Source organism: Stenella coeruleoalba (assembly GCF_951394435.1).
Source record: "Stenella coeruleoalba genome assembly, chromosome: 11".
Taxonomy (NCBI): Eukaryota; Metazoa; Chordata; class Mammalia; order Artiodactyla; family Delphinidae; genus Stenella; species Stenella coeruleoalba.
The window spans coordinates 7,748,452-7,768,298 of NC_137157.1; the positions used below are offsets into that span (position 1 = coordinate 7,748,452).

Genomic DNA, 19,847 nt, shown 5'->3' on the forward strand with positions numbered 1-19,847 from the left:
GCTGGGTGGCTCAGAACCACAGAAATGTATTGTCTCACTGATGTGGAGGTTAGAAGCCTGGAATCAGAGTGCTGGCGGGGCTGTGCTTCCTCTGAGGCCTCGAGGGGAGGGTCCTTCCGTGCCCCGTCCAGCCTCCGCGGGCCCCAGACGTTCCTTGGCTGTGGCGGCACAAGCCCCGTCCCTGCCTCCACCGTCACACGATGTCTTCCCATGTCTCTGCACATCGTCTTCCTGCTGGATGTGTCCAAATTCCCCCTTTTTATGAGGACACGAGTCATTAGATCAGGGCCCACCCTAATGACCTCATTGTAACTGGATCACCTCTGTGAAGACCCTATTTCGAAATAAGGCCTTATTCTGAGGTGTATCTTTTTCGTGGGGACTTAATTCAACCCGAAACTGTTCTTTGTGGAGGTCGGCTGGGCGTGAGGAAGAACCCCTAAAAAGACCCCAGGCTGAGGGTGAGCATTCGGCCTTAGAAGCGAGCCCTGGAGCCAGGGTCAGTGACGGCGGCCATGCTCGGCGAACACTCGGGCGGCGCTTTCTGCCGGGAGTCGTGATGAACGGCACCGGCGTGGATGCTGAGCTCGACTCGGGAGCAGCAGCCCCGACGGGTTCACCTCCAGGTCTGGACTCTCATTAAAAGACCCCCACGCCAATCCCACATTTTGTAGCTGCGACAGGAATGGGGCCTCGCGGACCACCCCATCCAACCACCCTTTCTGACACGGAGATACGCCACCAGCAGGCTTTTTGTTTTTACTTTGTTGAAAGTGGCAGCTTCCTCCCGGGAATACCAAGGCATCGAAGAAGGATAAGGGCCCTGAGCCCTGGCAGGGTGTTCTGGGCTGGGGGACTTGCCTGGCCGAAAGCACCTGGCAGACGAGCCTGGGCTTGCTCCCACTGCTGTCATTTAACAGTTGTCAAGCCACCAAGTTACTGAACTTTAACGAGTCCTCTGTCTCTTATGCGTAAAATGAGTCAGCGTGTCCTCACGGGATTACTGTGAAGATGAAGCGAGCCGTGTGAGCGCCTGTACACTAGTGCCTGTCATATCGGGCTATCACAAATGGTAGTGCCCTTGCTTCCCGTCCCTCAAGCAGAGCTGAGGATCCAGATGGGGGTGATAGTAAAGGAAGGTGTTTGCACGTGGCCTAATCTGCACCAGGGAGCTGCTGCAGGCTGTCAAGCAGTGGGAGCAGGGAGTGGAAGTGGCTCTGTTCTTGAGGATATTTCCCAGCCATCAGGTGGCCCCGCTGCTGTGAGACTTCAAGACCTGGTTCCATCCAAGGGCAATTGAGGAACAAGGTTCCTTCTGTGCCTTGAGCTATTATGTCCCAGAGGTCAACACTTCCATCTGTAACAAATTAACCTCTAGGTCCCAGCAACACGTTATGTACACTTTGTCACATACTTGGGCTTTCTGGAACCTGTGGTTTTGGGAGGGGAATGGCTGAAACATAAGGAGAATATAGCATGTTGTTGCTATGGAGACGGGGCGCTCCGGAGATGACAGATGACACTTGTGTTCTGCACTCTTCATGTGTGAACTCACCCAATTTTCATAACTGACACCGTCGGGTGGCATATCAGAACGCACTCTAGCTCTAAGAACAGAACACTGACAAATTGGACTTCAGCAAAAAAGAGATTCAATTGTCTCATGCAAGTTAAGTATGGGAGGCCAGTCCAGGGCCGCAACGGCAGCTAATCGTGCCCTCCAGCTCTGCCTGTCGTGCTCACGGCACCTGTAGATTTCACTTCTCCATTCAGGAAGAAGCAACCGAAGGCCAAAATGCCATACAAGTCCTGTTTTCCTAGAAGCTCTTCAGTCAGAACTGGATCCATTAACGGCAAGAGCATCAGGGACGATGAATTATTCTCAGCTGAGCAGTTTACCCTCAACAAAGGCAGAGCTGAAGTGCACACACATGCCACCTTCCTCCCCTGGGAGCTGATGCCACTGACTGACCCATCACCACTCAAGTCTGGTGTGTGTGAGATGGGGGTGGGGTCAGGCATGGTCCCTCTTTCCTGGGACCTGCCCCGTCCTTGGTCATCACTGTGTTCCACACACACCTAGTAATGTTTTGGGGAACTCAGGCTGCAAGAGGGTGCTTTCTGGGCCTGGTTTCTATACCATGTGGGCCTGCAGAGTGTCTTTAGAAAAGGAGAAAGGATCAAGTTCTCTTTGAATTGACAGGAAATCAGCTCCCCTTGGGCTGGTCACCCCATCTCTGGGATGACACCCAACAGCTGGGTCCTGAGCACATCCACGGTCAGCACCCCATCTGGCAAGCACCTGACAGTCCAGGAAGCCAGATACCCGCCCGGCACAGCTGCAGCCCTTAAAGGGGTGACACAGGGACCCACCCTGCCGTGCCGTCACTACCCAAACATGTAGAAGGAAAGAAAAGGGCTGAGGACAGCACCTGCCATCACCTTAGGTTCCAGGAAGAGGGTCTCTTGAAGAGAGGATGGATCAGAGGGAGGAGACAGTTTCAAAGGAGACTAACTGGGGAAAAAAAAGCAGCTGAAATTTGGGCAGATGCTAGATGAACTTCTAGAAGGTACTTTAGAGAGAAGGAGATTCAAAACATGTTACAGAGTTAAGGACACGAACAGTGAGGAAAACGAGCCAGGAAGTGTGTCCCTTCCTCCAGGAGCTCCTCCAGGGCCACCTCAGCCAGCAGGGCTGACCACCCAACTCTGTCGCAGCCCTGTGACTTTCTGGCAGGGCCAGACCCGTCCCTGGTTAACAGGAGAATGAAAAGGACAGGTCCTAGCCCCCCTGGGCTCCAGAGCGGGTTAAGTTCAATGCTGGTGGCAGCCTCCCTCTCAGGGGACGTGTGTGCTCGAACACACACACACACACAGACACACACACGCATGCTGGGTGTGCTCATACACACACACACACACACACACAGAGGCGCGCTGAGCTCACCCCCGCCACCAACCAACTTGTCCTCCAGTGTGCGGCCCCTCACCCCTGGCAGTTGAGGGACACGGTGGGTGTGGATGGAGGCTGGTAAGGAAGAGCTTCGGGAACTCCAGCTGGAGAGGGAGCTGCTCACAGGCGAGTCTGTGGGTCTCAGCAGCCCTAGTCACGCCGGCCTTGCCCGGGAGGGGGCAGAGGCGACAGGGCGGGTCCGGGAGACCCTGGGTGTTCGTTCGCTGCCCAGCGCCCACAGCACCAGGCGGCATTCACGCAGAAAGGCTCAGTCTCCAGAGGAAAGTGGGGTGGAGGGGTGCTGGCAGTCGAGGCGCCCTGGGCTGGCTGCCAGCTGGGCGGCTGGGCAGCAACGAGGAAGTCTCAGTCGTCTGTCTCCTGTTTGATGTTCTCGATGGGAACGGGCAGCTCTGGACTTGGGGCCTTGTCAGGCGTGGCCACGTCGAGATGCTCTTCCTTTACACGCACAGTAATGACTGAGGAGGGAGAGAGGTGGGGGCAGGGAGAAGAGAGTGTGCCTGGAACTCCAGGAAGGGCACAGCCTCAGGATCTGGGGAAGAAATCAGGCTTCCTACGGACGGGCCCTCAGGACATGGCAAGGGGAGCCCCTTCCCCCTCTGTGGGGGCAGGCAGCACAGAAGGCCTAGGGTCCCGTCACCCCAGCCGGGCAGGCTGCCCACCCTGCCAAGCACATGAGGTGGAGAGGGCCATGCGAGACGCTCGGCTCCATTCAGAGCTGGGGGTGGGTGTCTGGGAAGCCCTCCAGGCCCAGTGGTCTGAGAAGGGTTGCTTGGTGCCCAGAAACTTCCCTTCAAACTTGACTCTACTCTTCTGTGCCCAGGTGGGGAAGGAGGGGGTCGGCCTCTGAGCACCGGAGCCGCCCCCAACCTCGACCCCGCGTGGGAGGCTCTTACTTTCATCAGGAACGGGCTCCGACGAGATCTTCTCTGCCGCCTGCAGGTCGTCCTCCAGCAGGGGCTTCTTGGACCCCTGTCTGAGGGGCCGGGTCTTGGTTGGTGGTATTCTTTTTCCTTTGAATAAACACAGAATTAAATCCGGGGTAGGGATGCATCCACGTGGCGCACGCAGGCTGGGTCTTGCCCAGTGGTCAGGCAGCACAGCGGAGGGGAAAGCGCCAGTTTGGGAGGACAGAGGCCCCAACTCTGACCTCAGCCCCCAGGGCTGTGTGCCTGCGGCTCAGAGGCTGCCGCCAGCAAGGGACTGACACCCACCTCCCCCCACTCGCCGCCATGGTTAAGCTTCCCTTTTCGGATCCTCGCTTTCTTCATGTCTGAAGTGTGATTCCCAGCCCTACATTTTGAACGGCACAGGGTCCTGCCGCTTGTTCGCCTCCACACCCTCACAGCATCTTAATCCTGCCTCGGGACCACACTGTTTCCTCCCTGTTCCCTCAGGACATCCTCTCCTCTGCATGATACGACGTCAGGAAGCCCACCTCACCGCACTGGCCTGCAGCTCAGCTTGGGGCCTGCTGAGAATGGGCCTGTCTGTGGAGAGGTCCCCAAGATCAGTGGCCGCCCTTCCTCCCACTCCCTGGGGGTCATGAGGGAACAACGACAGCCTCAGGGAGCAGCTTCCACCCGTTTCCTTTAGTACCTTTTACTTTCAAGCATGGCCTCTACACATGGCCTCCCTACACCCCAAATAGTCTCTTGTCTCTTTTCCTCGGTATCCTGACCATTGCCAGAGATGGAAGACTTACGCTCTGGGTCCCTGAAGACACAGGGTGATTGATGGCTGGGCCCGTGGGGCAAGGGGTGAAGGAGAGGGCGGGACCATGAAGAGCGCGACTTAGGTGGCGACACCCCACCTCCACTCCCAGGGACACAGGCTCAGCTGATCCCAGGTAGCTTTAGAGCATCACTTACTTTTCTTCCCAAACTGTTTCTTTTTCTTCTTCGTGGCCTCTTTGGCTTTCAGAGGCGTGGTGGGCTCTGTTGTTGAAAGTATGGAGGAGAGGTGAGGAGAGAGTTCTGAGAGGACACAGGCTGTAGGCACACCCCAAGATGCCTGTCCGCCCCTCACCGGCCTCCCTGACACAGGGGACGCCCCCAGAAGGAAAGCCAGAGCTGGGCAATGAGAACGGGGAGGGGGCTGCAGAGAGGGACTGGACAACAGCTGTCCCTTCTTCCCACCCTCATCACCAGGGCTCTCGGAGGGACCTAGGGAGTTTACCTGGGTGCACAAGGGCACGAGCATATGACAGAGTGGGCAAGGTCAAGGAAGGAGCTCTGCAGGCCAGAGGGAGAGGGAGACAGAGAAGTCAGGACAGGGAGGGAGACAAGGGCCACTCTTTTCTTAGAAGTGGTCCAGGAGATTCTCGATCTCATGCCAAAGAACGAGGTGGGCGTGGGGCGGGGGCGTGGTTGGCAGGAAGGAAGAAGAAGAGGAAAGTCAAGAGCCCCTTAGGGCTGTGAGAGCCCAGACCTGTGGCCACGGGCGGCTGGAGCTGGTAGCCGGTGAGCTCACACCAGCCGACGGGGTAGATGTCCGGGGACTCACAGTCTACCCACTGGTCATACTCGCTGTCCCAGCCATCAAAGTGGATGCTGAGGAGACGGTGCACCACCCGCTTCACAGTGGCCACACAGATGAGCCGGGGCTCCATGAGGTCCACGGCCTCCAGCTTCATGCCCACCTTGAAACCATGGTTGGGGCAGTCCTGGGAGGGGGAACAAAGGCAATGACCAAGCCAGCCGGGGCCCTGCCCCAGTGGGGCACACCTGGGGGAGGGAGCAGGGCTGAGCATGCCTGCGGGGGGAGGTTCCTCTGACCAGTGATCCCACTGCATTTTGTTCCCAGGCACTGGCCCTTTTGGGAAAGGGACCAGCTGAACTGTTCAGCACAGCGCCCAGGTCAGAGCTTGGGACTTCTCCCCTGAAGGGGCGGACCTCAGTAGCAAAGACTCAAGAAAAGAGCAGGGCTGGGATTGCCGCTGCGGGCGGTGGGCAGGACTGGCCTCCTCACCGTGTTGAAGAGCCTTGACGGAGCTGCTTTCGCCTTGGTCTTCTCCAAGTAGGTCTCCCAGCTGAAAGTGTGAGCCTCATACCCTGTAGGAGTGGGAAGTGTAGGTGAGGAGGGGGGAAGGGAAGCGGGAGGGAGTCCCGGAAGGTCTCCCAGCGCCAAAGGGGCGCCTGCAGCTCAGTCAGGAACCCCCGGAGTCTCCCCAGCAGCCTTCTTCCCTCCTCCCCAGGCTGGTACCTGCTCTAGGACCATGGTCCTGTTGCACAAGTTGTTCACTGACCAAAGGGACAAGTGGGAGCTCTGCTCACCGAGCCACATACCAGCCATGGGGCCGAGCCAGCCCAGAGTATGGGCTAGTGGTGACCCTGGGTAGCTCTGTCACCTCTCCAATCCACTCACAGACTTCAAACTCCAGGGGTCTGGCTTGGCCAGGAATTGGGGCCAGTGGCCCCACCCTGCTCCTCCCAACTGTAAGGCTCGTCTTGCCTTTTGGGGGTGTGAGCTCAATGTCATTCTTCTGGCAGAAGGTGGCTGGGAAGATGGCGTGGGAAGAGGCATGATAACAGAACCAGTCTGAGCCATCTGTGGAGGGCCCCCCGTCCACACAGATCATCAGGTAGCCATCCAGGAGGACCTAGCAGGTGGAGGGGAGGAGGGCAGACAGAACATGGTATCCTGAACTGCACCCCCATCCCAGGGTGAGGTGATACAATGGGGATGCAAGGTGGATGGATCCAACCAGAGCTGGTTCTCAGCCTTCCCCGAGCTGCTTCAGAGCACTCAGCACTGGTGTACCCCACACTCGTGAGATCATTTAGCCTCCTCACTAGACAGCAGATGCTGTGCCAGCAGGAACTGCATCTGTCTTCTTGTCAGTGTGTTCTCAGTGAACACACGGGCCCAGCCTGGAGATCTGCTGGATGGATAAATCGGCAAAACCCCCTGGAGGGCCGAAGGGTAGCTGTTGGCTCTTCAGGCTGCAGCAGTAACAGAGGTTTGCAGTGAAGTCAGCCCGGCTATGGCTTGGCTAGGTCAGCACTCAAAGGAGGTGGCATGTGGCAGCAGGGAAGCCTACACCTGACCCAGGACAGGCTCAGGCCAGGTGTTCAGTAAGCACCTGTCCAACGCACCTCTGACCCCGACACGAAAGCAGATTCTGACCCTGACACGAAAGCAGGTAGCCCAGGAGCAGCGAGAACTGGGAAGCTCTGCCACCTCCATGCCCGCAGAAAGCCATACTGGAGGCTCCCCCAGGCTCACCTTGCAGATGGTTGCCACGCAGATGTTGCCCAGATTCAGGGGGTCAATGGCTTCCAGTTTCATCCCCTCCTCAAACCAACCGCCTTCCGTGTAGACAGCTCGAACCTTAAAGGAACGGGGCACTTGGGGAATCTCCGGGCTGGCCCAGGGAAGGTGGGAAAGCAGGCCTCATCTGCCATCGGCCTGGGAAGGAAGTGGGGAGGGAAAGGGACATCCCAGGGAAGAGCTGGGGTCCGCAGGCCTGGAGTGGACCTGTGGCCAAGGGGACAGTGCCCAAGGGCTGTGCCTCACCTTCTTGAACAGATAAGGAACAGCATCACAGTAGATCTTCCGGAAAGTGGGATGGTGGGCCATGTCACTGCGCCTCTCTTTTAGGGAAATGGCAGAGGGAGGAAGGGAGAAAAGGAAGGTGAAGCTGCTAACAGGGCCATCTCCATGCCTCCCCCAGAAATGTGCCCCCTAGACCAGAAGGTCTCTGTAGGAACTATTCAGCCCTTAGGACCCAGACTCTTCCCACATCACATGGAAAGGATGTGGCCTGTAGCCTCTAGTTTCAAACCAGTTTTTAACACTTCAACCTGAGCATCCTCAGTCAAGGCACTCAACCTCTCGGGATACTTGGTCAAGTCCTGCCATCCGCATGGTAGAGATGATCGCCTCTACCGTGCAGCATGGTTGTGGGGTGTAGAGATGTGCCCTCGCTGGCCAGGGACTTCTGCTAACCTGACAGCTTGATGCCATGGCCGACACGCCTTGACCAACCCACTGGGTGGATCAGGGGGCTCCACATGTGGCACCAGAAGTCATCATCGCTGTCGCCATCCTCGTAGAGAAGCCGTAGGCGACCCCCGATTACCGTGTCCACCACAGCCATGCGGGTCCGTGACACCTGGGACTTGTCCACCACCTCCAGCCGCATGCCCTGCCGAAAGGGGTACTTCATGCTCTCCACCATCTGCAATGACATCAGGACACAGGCCTGCTGGGGTCATGTGGACCCTCCCACCCACCTTCCTGTTCTGTCCCTTAAGAGTAATCAGAGGATGGGGAAGGTGGAGTGGAAGCACCGCACACACTGCGTCAGGAAGCAGGTAGATGAGCCCTCCTGTCCCGCCAGGTTCAACCCTGGCTCTCAAGTCCCTGGGATGATACTGATGATATGATTTTTACATGTGCACCAAAATGCCAGTAAGTCATTATGATGGGTATGACAGAACGCTTTTCAGACTAAGGAAACAGGTGCCCCAGAGAGGTCACGTGACTTACCCAGAGTCACATGGGCTCGTGAGTGGCAGAGCTGGGCCACAGATCTGGCTCTGGTGTCCAGCTTTGTGCTCTTTCAGGGATCTGCACTCTGACCACACGGGCACCCCGCTCCCCTCTACCTGCTGGCCCCCACTGACGGCACACACAAGCCTCACGTTTAGGGAACTGAGTGCCCCTCGCCTCCATACATCTAATTTCAGCTCCAGCCCCTCTGCGCTGCAGCTCTGAACAGCTCTCATAGCACCTCGGTAGTGATGCCTGCCCCTCTGACGCAGCAAAGGACAGTGACCAAGATGTCCACAAGCTGCTCTAGAGCCCTGGTGGCGGGGCCTGGGTGAGGAGACGGGAGATTCTTTGTCTGCTGTGACTTTGGTGCTGTCCTGCCGGGGGTAGAGGATGGTTACGTAAGCTCTGTAGGGCTTTTCCAGTACCAGGGCACTGCGGGCTCAGGGAGAAGCATCCCAGTCTCCACGTGACGGGGGGCTAAGCGGTGCTATTCCAAATCCCACCAGGAGGGGGAGCGGCCCAAGGGTCACAAAGCAGCCACCAGGACACAGATCTTTCACCCTCAGCTCAAGGGCTGGAATATACCAGGCCCATTTAGCAGAGGGACAGACACAGGGCGAGAACTGGGCTGGGGTCCCTCTGGGCCGCCTCCCCGCCGCTGGCCTTTCCTGACAAGCTCCTTTCCTCTGTGCCCACTGGTGCAGCCCACGACCCGACAACGCTTTATTGCCCTCCTTTGTTTAAGGTCACACGCTGGAACTCAAGGTCTGTAAAGGCAGAAGCTAGGTTTGAGTCATTTCTATTGTACATTCTCAGCTCCAAGCACAGAACTAGGCACGGAGATGCGGGCCTGGATTACCATATAGGGATTGGATTTGGACTTGAGCTCCCTCCACAGACCCACCCCTCCATCCTCTCCACCCCCCAATCTTCAGAGGCAGCTGCTTTTGCACGCATGCCCTGCAGGGACTGGGCATGTGACAGCTAGTGTGTGCTTGCCGACTGTTCACGCAGAGCCCTGCTCTGCCACCCAGAATCAAGCTCTTTTTAATTTAAGCAGAGATGAGGCCACCTTGACACTCCTGGTGGCCTGCACACAGCCACTTGCCTCATCCTAACGCTAGGGCCAGCTCATCTTCAGTCGCCAACCCTGTGCACTGTGCAAGGTACTATGGGAAATATAGGAGAAAAAGCTTGCAGTTTTGGGGAAAAGACTATGATAATTAACAAAATATAGAGAGATGAAGAGCAAATGAGCACTACCCAGTACGTTCAAATAAGGGAAAAACTGTTTTTGAGGTGCCTGGAACCATTACTCATTGAAGACCAGCTAAGGCCCACGGCGCCAATGTTCTCACCAGGCATCCGGGGCCTTGGGTGAGATGGCCCCAACTACCCTCCCATCTGATTTTCCACCGCTGGCTTCCATGCCCGCCCACATCCTACCCATCAAGGTAGAATTCAAATGCCATCTTCTCCACAAAGGCTCCCTCAACACCTGCTCGTCCTGAGGCCACAAGGCCAGTTCAACCACATGTCACGGTGGTACCTGCCCTGCATCCCCTTGGCTCGCTGCTGTGATGCTTACCCAAGCAACATGAGAACAACACGTGTGGGCATCCGGGTCAGGGGCCCCAGAGACCCCCTATGTGAGCGAGCCGCACAACAGCAGGCCTGGCACACAAAGGGGGAGGAGACTAAGTCTCCACTGCATATCCTTGTGATCCCTTTGAATTTTTACCATGTGTATGATTTTTTATGTTAAAGAACTAAATAATTTTTTAAAATTCAATGCCACACAGATGATTTTGAGGCACATCTCTGGTACAAAATCAAGGCTATTTTATATTCTTCATGGGTGTGACTTCATTTCCTGTGCCAGACTGGACGGTCCCAGATGGCAGGGTCCACATTCTCCATATTTCCAGTGCCTTGTATACAACAAGTACTTAATAAAATCTATTGAATGAACGCTCCTGAAAATGCTATGAGCAAAGGTAAGGATCTAGGAGAAGAAATGGCAGACAAAGCAACATGATCAATGCGTCTGAGCAGGGAGGAGGCTATTAGGCTGGGAAGGCAGACGACACCCACCATCCATCCTTAGGAAATCTGGAGCCGCTAAGATTGCTAAGCAAGGGAGTCTTAGAAAAAATACTCCAGTGAACAGCACAAAGGACAGATCAAACGGGATAGGGGCAGGAAGGAGATCAGTTAGGAGACCCACAGGGCTCACTGCCAGACCTTGATATGGAAATCCACGGGAAGCGTCCTGGAGCCCACCAACCGTTTCATGAGGTAGCCCTTCCAATCGGTGAACTTGGCATGGATGGCTGCAGAGACAGAGCAGAACCCTGAGTACAGACTGACAACACTCCCACTGATGGGGCACCAAAGCTGCCCCAGAGAGCAGCAGAGGGGCCCAAATAACTTATTTCTGCCTTTTCAGGCCAGCAATCACCATCTTATAAAACCGGACTCCCCCAACTTGGACCTGCCACAGGGCCTCTGGAACAAGGCAGGACAGGAAGCAAGGAGGCAGGTGGGCCCTGTTCTGGTCTAACTGCTCCCAAGGGCCCCGCAGGAACCAGGACAGGGAACGTTCTCATCGACTCACTCCGCGGGGGCACCAGGATCTTGCTGTTGATGGCGCACCAGCCGATGGGGTGGACATCCACAGTCCCCAGGTTGCACCAGAAGTCATGGCTGGCGTCGTTTTCAAAGCCTTCATACCGGAGCAGCACCCGGTACCCTGAGAAGGAGGAGGGAGCGGTGTGCTCTTAGGCCTTCGCTCTTCTCCAGCCTAAACAGGACTTGTGCTGCCTACTTCAAGAACTCCTTCCACAACAGCCAGAGTAAAAACAAACCCATGCCACGTACTCGGAAAGCAGTACAGCACAGGAGGGAGAATAATTTTCTATAGCCTGATCAACCCTGGAATGAACTTAAAAGATGGGAGTTTCCAAACTCGCCAAGCCCTGTGGTCCCCTCTAAGGTAGGCAAGATAAAAGAACAGCAAGAAGGGAGGCAAAAACTCCAACAGGCGGGTTTTTGTGTTTGTTTTATGAAGCTGATTTCTGCTCCACCACTGCCTGTCCATCTGGAGATGTCACTGCCCAGCCCGACCCTGCCTCGGCCGGAGGAACACCCACCTGCTGCCTGGATGACCGAGGCGATCCAGTACACACGGCTGGGGAGCACAGCATCGCTGTTGAGCACCTCCACCTTCATCCCCTTCATCACATCCTCCCACTGGTCATAGAGTGGGACCTGTAAGGGGGACAGTGAGCCACCTGGGCTGGCAGAGGAGAGCAGCTGGCTGAGGGGCCTCGCGAGAGTCTGCGTCCTTCCTCCTTCGCCCCTCAGCATTGCCCCTCACTCCTTGTGTGTGGAAGGCCAGGCCGGGGACCAGGGATGAAGAGACGGGCAAGACGTGGTGGTGGGGCTGGGCAGAGACCCAGAGTCAGATGGTCCTGGGTGCTAAGCTCTCCAGGGCCGCTCCTGGCTGCTATCCTCGCGGGCACACCATGGCTGCGCCAGCCTGCGTGACAGTCACGACGCCTAGCAGTTTCTCACCCTCACCACGTGCCAGGCGCCATTCTCGGCACACATAGCACCTCTTCCAGTCATCACTCCACCTGGGCCGTTAGGACCACGACCCCTGCTGTCGCAGCTGTCGCCAGGCTGGCTCTCACAGAGCCGGCTGCCCACCCACCGCTCTGGCACGTCCTTTCTCCATCTCTCCTCCTCCTGTTAACATGCCCCCGACAGCACTGGACTGCTTGGGGCTGCCTCCCCAGTATCTCATCCTTACTTTGCTGCCAGTGGCACTTTGGTTCTCCTTTAGGGAGATTCTCCTTTTTTCCTTCTCAGCCCTGGTTTCAGCCAATCAGTGTATCCCATTCCATCTCCCTGGCCGGAGGGACTGGGTTCATCACAGAACCCAGAAACAGTTATACTGCTCAGGCACGTTCAGGTGGGCTTTTTACAGAGCATATCGAGGCAGATATATTAGTGCAAGTATGATGCAACTCCCCGCAATGAAATGCCTGAACTGCTAGAGAATTCAGGAAATAAAGAGCTCCCCCCACTGGAAAAGACGTGCACCTTCACTAGCAACCAGACAGGAGAGGAGGAGTTAAGCTGCACCGAGTGCCAACCTCTTCCTGATCAGCACCTCCCCAGAGTTCAGTAGCAGCTCAGAAATTAGAGGCTAGGAAGTGGGTTTAAAGAGGCCTCCTCCTGGATTTCCCAGGTTTAGGAAATTGGCTTGAAAGACAAGAGAGCTCCCTCGGTTTCTCTCTGCGCCTGCAGGAGACCACCGCTCAGGCCTGCCTGCTAAGTTCTTCGGCTCCAAGCCCAGCCCTCCAGGTCTCAGCCTTTGCTGTTTCTCAGTGACAGGGAGTCGGGGAGCCTTTAGAAGAAGGGGCTCCAGGAGGCATCCACATTGGCCTCCCGGGAACCAAGGGGCCCAGGGCAGTTCACAGCACCAAGCTTTCAACGGGAAAGCACTAAAAATGGGGGAAAAGGAGAAAGGAAAGGAAAGGAAAAGGAAAAGGAAAAGGACAAAGTTTGCTTCTGGATATCAAAGCACAAAGTGCCATTATGTAAATAAGCGAAGTGGGGAAGCTCCGAGGGGCTAGAAGCTCGCATTGAGGGTCTGTGGGAGGACTTTCTGAAAAGTGGGCAGAAAGGTAAGCTGGAGGGAGCGGCAGAGCTGGGCTTCGAGCACCCAGACCTCACCCTGTTCTCTCCCGGAGCCGACGCTGCGAGGCAGGTGGGTGAGACGGTGGCAGCACTCAGGACCCTGCCCGCCCTCCCCTCATCCCCAGGGCACTCACGTGTTTAAAGCAGCTGACAGGAGCAGCCTTGTAACTGTGATCCTTCAGGAACTTCCCCCAGTCGAAACCCAAGACCAGCGCTGCGGGGCAAAGATGGAGAGGGTTAAAGGGTCGAAGCTGGGAGCTCCGGCAGCAGCCATTCCAGGACCCCGGGCCGGAGGGGCGGGGGCAGCAGGTCCCCTCCTCACCCCATACCTGCCCCAGCAGCGGCCATCAGGACGGCGGAGGGCCTTATCCAAAGGCTGCCAGACTCTCAGGAGTAGAGGAAACACTCAGAGGGAAATATGTCTGGTCTTCCTTCCCCAGAGAAAGACGGAAATTCAAAGACCCTTGGGCTTAAATTCCTCAGACCGCCCCCAACCTCTCATTGGCCACAGCCAATCTAAATGATGGGAGGTGCACACACCTAGGCCCCTCCAACCCTTGAGCCTGGGGGCTCAATATCGGTCAGAAACTCAGACCATCTAGCACAGTCGGTCAGAAACTCAGACCATCTAGCGCAGTCGCTTCATGCCTACATTTGCTCAGAAATAGCTACACGTGCTCAGAAAGAAAGGTTCCTCCCTTATCCCATCACCCTTCTTCAAACAAGATCTGGGTCTCCACTGCCCCAGGGAAACAGAAGCCAGAGAGCTAAAGGCAATGCAAAACAAAAGCAGCTAATCCTCGGCTTTTAAATTATCAAGAGTAGGGGTCTTGGCAATTTAAGAGTGATTGAGGGATCTTCTGGGGTAATTTCACAATTACCAGGTGAGGAAAATACAATCCGAAGCCAGCCCGGGCCGGCACTTTCTAGCTGGCCACCTCCTCCAATCCTCGCTCCCTGGGAGGCCACCCCAGTCCTGGCACTGCACCCAACCTGCTTCCTGAGCACCGGTCCCTGCAGTCTTACCGTCCTGCCCTGTTGGTGTCCCATCTGCGAGTTGTCCTGTCCCTTGGGAATGGAGGAAGGCTCCAATTTTGGCAGACCAGGCAGCTTTGTGCAGGACTTTGGCCTTCTTGGTAGGTGGTTTTCCCTGGAGGGAGGAGAGCGTGTGTAGCCTAAAGGCTAAGAACAAGGCTCTGGATTTGGACAGGTTTAAATCAGGCATCAGTCCAGTTAACCTCTTTGGGACTTCAGTTTCTTCATTTGTAAATCAAGATGATAACAATGATAATGCTTAGCTCAGAGGGGAGTTGCAAGGATGGGGGTTGCCCACACTTGGCTATTGTTCACCTGGAGGGGGGGGTGGGGATTGGCAGAGCCACACGCAGGGAGGGGCACTTTTACTATCTTTTAAGCCCCGCCTCTGCCAGGAACCTCTTCTTGGTGTCGTCAACTCTCAGCCATCTCCTTCCTTTGGTGCTCCTACAAATTTATGGCAGAGAATGGGCTTCAAAGGGCTCGTGACTCGCTCTAGAACATACATGAATGTTCTAGAGAGAGTCCATAGCTTATCGGGTGCTCAAAGGCATTGTCCTCCAAAGTGAAAGGCCACTGATCTGGTCTGTAATTTGTAACTTAAGTACTGATCAGAAAGGCCCAGAGAATTTATTAAAGAGATGGGTGAGATAGAAATGTGGATTGAGGGAGTTCCCTGGCAGTCTAGTGGTTAGGGTTTGGCGCTTTCACTGGTTCAATCTCTGGTTGGGGAACTGAGATCTTGCAAGCTGTGAGGCGTGGCCAAAATTTTTTTTTTTAATTTGGGTTTAAATTCCAGAGACCTGGGTCCAAACCCTGGCTCTTCAATTTTATTTGTGTACCTCTAAGTAAGTTAGTAAAAATTTTTGAGCCCTTAAAATCGAATCTTTAAAAATTCATTTTTTAGGGATCACTGGTTGGACTGAGAGTGCCAAGCCCATAGCAAGTATCCCCAAACTACAGTTATAAACAATACCATTATTAGCTCACTGAGAAGGACTTTTCTATGCCTTGACTAAAATCTGCAAAATGAGGGACATAATAGTAACTGTCTCACAAAGAGAGAGATAGAGTGTATGAGGCACTAAGCAGAAGAGCGGGCACTGCGACCCTCACGCTTCACAGGACAATCACCTCGGGAGCTCGTTAAAGACCCTGTGTCCAGGCTACACTCAGCCCCAATTAAATCAGAATCTTTGCGAGTAAGACCCAAGCATCAATATTTTTTAAGGTTTGCAGGTGACCCCAACGTGCAGTCAAGTTTGAGAACCGGTGCTGTGAAAACACAAGGCCAGTCTGCTGACTGTTCCTGTCTCAGCGCCCACGGCCCCAGGAAGGGTCTTCCAAGTGATGGCCTCTCACCTGTAACCTAGCCAAGATACTGGCTTTCTTGGAGTTGGAGGAGTAGCTCCTAGAACAGGAGACGCTGCAGAATCTCTTGGTCTTGGAGAAGAAGGCTTCCCTCGTACCCACGATACCACACATCTCACAGACAGCTGGGAAGAGAACTTAGCACATGACTCCCTTGATCGTCACTCCAAATCAAACAAAATGATGGGCCCTTCAAAACCTGGGGCACTGCATTAATCAGGTGAGTCCCAGGCCCCCTAAGGCTGACAGAACTGGAATAGAAGGTTTGGGTGTGTACACCTAAAGCTCCTTAGCACCCCTTGGCTATATGTGTCAATGGTGGGGCTGAGGAAAATCCATGAGGATGACTGGGGAAACAGGTGAGTGTTGGAAAGTCTGCAAAGAGGAAAATGAGAAGAAAAAACGTACCCATATCATTTAACTTCTGTGGGCCTATTTTCTTCTCATCTATAAAGAGACTGAACTAGATCAATGTTTCATCCCTGATATCACATCAGAGTCACTTGAGGAGCGTTTAAAAATGCCCAAGCCTGGGTTTCCCTGGTGGCGCAGTGGTTGACAGTCCGCCTGCCGATGCAGGGGACACGGGTTCGTGCCCTGGTCGGGAGGATCCCACATGCCGCGGAGCGGCTGGGCCCACGGGCCATGGCCGCTGCGCCTGCGCGTCCGGAGCCTGTGCTCCGCAACGGGAGAGGCCCGCATACCGCAAAAAAAAAAAAAAAAAAATGCCCAAGCCTGATTCTAATTAACTGGTCTGTGGTGGGACAAGGCATCTGTGGTTCGTTCAGAGTTCCCCAGGTGATTCTAATGTGCAGCCAGGCGATAGCACCCCTGGACTGGATGGTCTCTAATAGTTCGTTCCAGTTCTAAAGTTCTAAGAGAATGGTTAGAAGAAGATAGAAGGGAGAAAGATAAAAGAAAGGGGAGAAAGGAAGAGAAGACAGGATGAATGGAAAGGAAACAAGTGGCAAAGCGTATTAGATTCTCCTCTCCTAAAGAGTAAAGGGACCAGGGGACAGAAATGTCATCACAGACCATCTAGCCTCCCTATTATCACAGGCGTCCCCACACTGGAGGCCCTGACACAGGGGTCCAGGAGCTGTGTAAGCATCACATCTCTGAAGCCAACTGTCTTCCAGATGATTCATAGGGATTCTCACCTGCCCACCCCTACCCTAACCCTCTAACCCGGAGGTCACTTTATTCTGTATTTTCCCCCCTCTCACTTCCAACCCACAGGCTATTTCTTGTCCCTTCCCAGATAGTAACCAGATCACTTTAGGTGTCCTATATTCTCAATATCTAGAGAACAGGACAATCGCAAAAGCAGCACCATGTTAATGACTGGCATCTAATATGTGCTGAATAAACACTAATTATAAGAAAGAATGAAATCACAATTTGAAATCAGACTGCAGCAGAGGAAATGACCCTTGGGGATACTTGGGGTGCCTCTGCTCTCTCCTAGGGCCTTAGACATCAGATCAAAGGGCCCTTCACACCTGGACAGCTCTGCCCACCTGGCCTATATCCCCCTCTTCCTCCACAGCCTCTGAAACCTCCCCCTCTTCAGGGGACACTCTGAAGGCACCTGGCTCAGAACCACTGCCATCCACGGAGCGGGGAGTCCCAGGGCTAAGCAAATGCAAGGGGGAGGTGGGCAGCTCCCCTGCTTCCCGATCCTCATTTTCTGCTTCACTTGACTCCTCGAGGTAGGAGCTGCTCTCACTGCCCGCACTGCTGTTATAACTCCGGAAACTGTCGTAGCCACCGAAGAGCTCCAAGTCATCATCTTCCTCTTCCTCCTCCATTGGTTCTGAAGTCTCCTAGTGACACAAAAGCAGGCAGAAGGAATTATGGTTGGCTTAGTGTATGGGAAGGGAAGCTGCAGATCTGCTATCAACTCCCTTTCCAGTTCTTGGTCAAGTCAACACTTTTGGGCCAAGTGGCAGGCAGAATCAAATACTCCTTTTGCAAACACCTGGATCATTACTCTTGTTTATACATTTCTCAACTGCAAATCAAAAGAATACCTTAGGGGCTTCCCTGGCGGTACAGTGGTTAAGAATCCGCCTGCCAATGCAGGGGACATGGGTTCGAGCCCTAGTCCAGGAAGATCCCACATGCCGCAGAGCAACTAAGCCCGTGCACCACAACTACTGAGCCTGCGCTCTAGAGCCCACAAGCCACAACTACTGAAGCCCGTGCGCCTGGAGCCCGTGCTCCGCAATAAGAGAAGCCGCCACAGTGAGAAGCCTGGGCACCACAACGAAGAGTAGCCCCCACTCGCCGCAACTAGAGAAAGCCAGCGCTCAGCAGTGAAGACCCAATGAAGCCAAAGATAAAAAAAAAAAGAATAACTTAGCAAGACAGAAAACATGTATTAGGAATTCACCAAGGTCCCTCTGTGGATTTATAAGTGATGACATTTTACCATAATTCAAACAGAATACACTGATGTGAAAATATCCTAAGCAAAGTGCCTCATGAAGACTTTCTGGGGAAGATGTATTTTAGAAACTCATTCTTCCCCCTTCAGCATATGTACACCAAAGTAATTTCAACTCAGAAACAACTTAAGTCAGACAAAAGTTAATTTGGGGCCCAGACTGCCCTAAAGAGGATTTCGGAGGCTAATGACACGCTGGCTATAGCACTGTGGTATATACAATAGCTTTGGACTCAGCTCTGATCCTAACTAGCTGTGGGTCCTTGGGCAGGTCATTTAACCTCTCTGGGTCTCAATTTTCTCATCTATAAAACAAGAAAAATATTTGGCTCCAGGAGGTGGAATGTAAATGAGATACTGTACATAAATCTACCTGGCAATGTTGCAGAAAAGGTGTGAAGAATTTGGGCTCTAGGCCAGGGCTCCAACACCATCCCCACTGCTTACTAGTTACTACCATCCCTACCGTATGACCTGCAGCAGGTCAATCTCAATGCCTCAATTTCCGCACCTGTAAATGAGGACAATTCCACCTATTACATAGGCTTTGGGGGAGAAGGAAGGGTTAATACGGGCAAGGCACTCAGAGCAGTGAGTTGCACACAGCATGTGCTCAATAAATGTTGGCGATTATTACTGGTTAAAAGCATGGGCTCTCAAACCAGGTACACCTGAGTTTGAATCCAGGATCTTCCACTTATTACCTGTGTGATTTTGTGCAAGATATTTAACCTTACTGCTCCTGGTTTCTCCATCAGTACAATGGAGATAATAACAAGCCCTCTAGAGGACTGCTGACATGCAAAGCCTAGTTCCATTTCCAGCAGTGAGTGACAGCTCTGAGACTGTGAGCTGTCATTCTCACTCTCCACTGTATGATTCTTTTCCTTTACCCTTATAGTTTTTGAGCGATTCCACTTTACATTTACAAACTACACATGCAAATGTGCTAGGAAGGAAATTCAAATATAAGGTGACCAGAAGCCAAATGATTAAAGGATGCGTGGGTTACAGGTGGTGGTAGAGTGGAAAAAGCAAACCTGGTAGAGTTTTGGAACTTGACGGACTTAGTGCCCATCTCCTTCACTTTACAGTCCTGTGACCCTCCTGGGGAGTCGCACCACCCCACCAGGCCTCAGCTACCTGAACCACAAAAACGAGACACTGGGCTGTTGAGTATACTGGGAGATAATGCATGTGAACGCTCCGGACACGGAGGGTTTATTAAACTTTAATCATCCCTTACTTCCCACCAGGATGTGACAGGCCTCACAGTCCCTAAAGGACACCACCATGAGACAAGGAGGAGGAGGAAGATTCAGGAGCTCTCAGATTCTGAAACCAATTCCCCTTCCCCAGGCCAGGGAGGCTGTTCCTCCCTCAACTACTCGGCCCCAGCAGAACCGGAGCAAAAAGCAACGCCAATCGCCTCGGGCCCTGCTCAGCCTAACTACTTGTTTATCCATCCTTCCACCCTCCACCCTCCAGGCGTCGCTCAAAGGCCTAAAGAAGGGCCCACCGAGCAGGGCTCTCGGGGTTCCCTTTCCCAGTCACGAGAATTCCTCTCCCTCTCACCTCGACGCCCCGGGGCTTCTCCATGAGACCTAACAGTTTCTTCAACCGTCACCAGGTGCGGGAAGCCATATTGGCCTCGCTGCTCTCCGCGAGCGCACTCATTGGCCGCCTCCCAGAGCCCCGGGCCAATCACGCTGCAGGAAAGAGGTAAAGCCGGTTCGGCGCTCCCCTGTGCCCCTCCTCCCCGGGAGAGGGGGAAGCCGCGGACCTTATGGGACTTGTAGTTCCCCCTTGGGTGCG

The 19,847-nt window shown here is 54.3% G+C and overlaps 1 protein-coding gene across 2 annotated transcripts; it reads right to left on the minus strand.

Annotated features, from left to right (window-relative positions):
* Positions 1-922: 922 nt before the first annotated feature.
* L3MBTL2 (L3MBTL histone methyl-lysine binding protein 2) lies at positions 923-19,693 on the minus strand. Of its 2 annotated transcripts, XM_079936867.1 has the most exons (17): positions 19,608-19,693; positions 17,175-17,409; positions 15,575-15,708; positions 14,204-14,327; positions 13,312-13,391; positions 11,623-11,740; positions 11,088-11,222; positions 10,715-10,803; positions 7,922-8,153; positions 7,490-7,566; positions 7,199-7,303; positions 6,425-6,572; positions 5,942-6,024; positions 5,402-5,636; positions 4,843-4,908; positions 3,868-3,984; positions 923-3,429 (listed from the first exon to the last, which is right to left on the minus strand). In XM_079936867.1, the coding sequence occupies exons 1-17, from the start codon at positions 19,629-19,631 to the stop codon at positions 3,317-3,319; spliced, it is 2,115 nt and encodes a 704-aa protein (XP_079792993.1). In that variant the 5' UTR covers positions 19,632-19,693; the 3' UTR covers positions 923-3,316. The 2 variants fall into 2 exon arrangements, with proteins under 2 accessions (XP_079792993.1, XP_079792994.1); XM_079936868.1 differs by lacking the exons at positions 923-3,429; positions 3,868-3,984 and adding an exon at positions 4,009-4,461.
* Between the last annotated feature and the right edge of the window lie 154 nt (positions 19,694-19,847).

Excerpts from the sequence above, each read along its gene's own strand:
- L3MBTL2 (XM_079936867.1), bottom strand. The coding sequence starts at position 19,631 with ATGGAGAAGCCCCGGGGCGTCGAG. Across the intron at positions 15,709-17,174 it reads TGGCAGTGGTTCTGAGCCAG|CTGTCTGTGAGATGTGTGGT; the intron begins GTGCCTTCAGAG and ends TTCTCTTCCCAG. Across the intron at positions 11,223-11,622 it reads CTCGGTCATCCAGGCAGCAG|GGTACCGGGTGCTGCTCCGG; the intron begins GTGGGTGTTCCT and ends CCTCCTTCTCAG.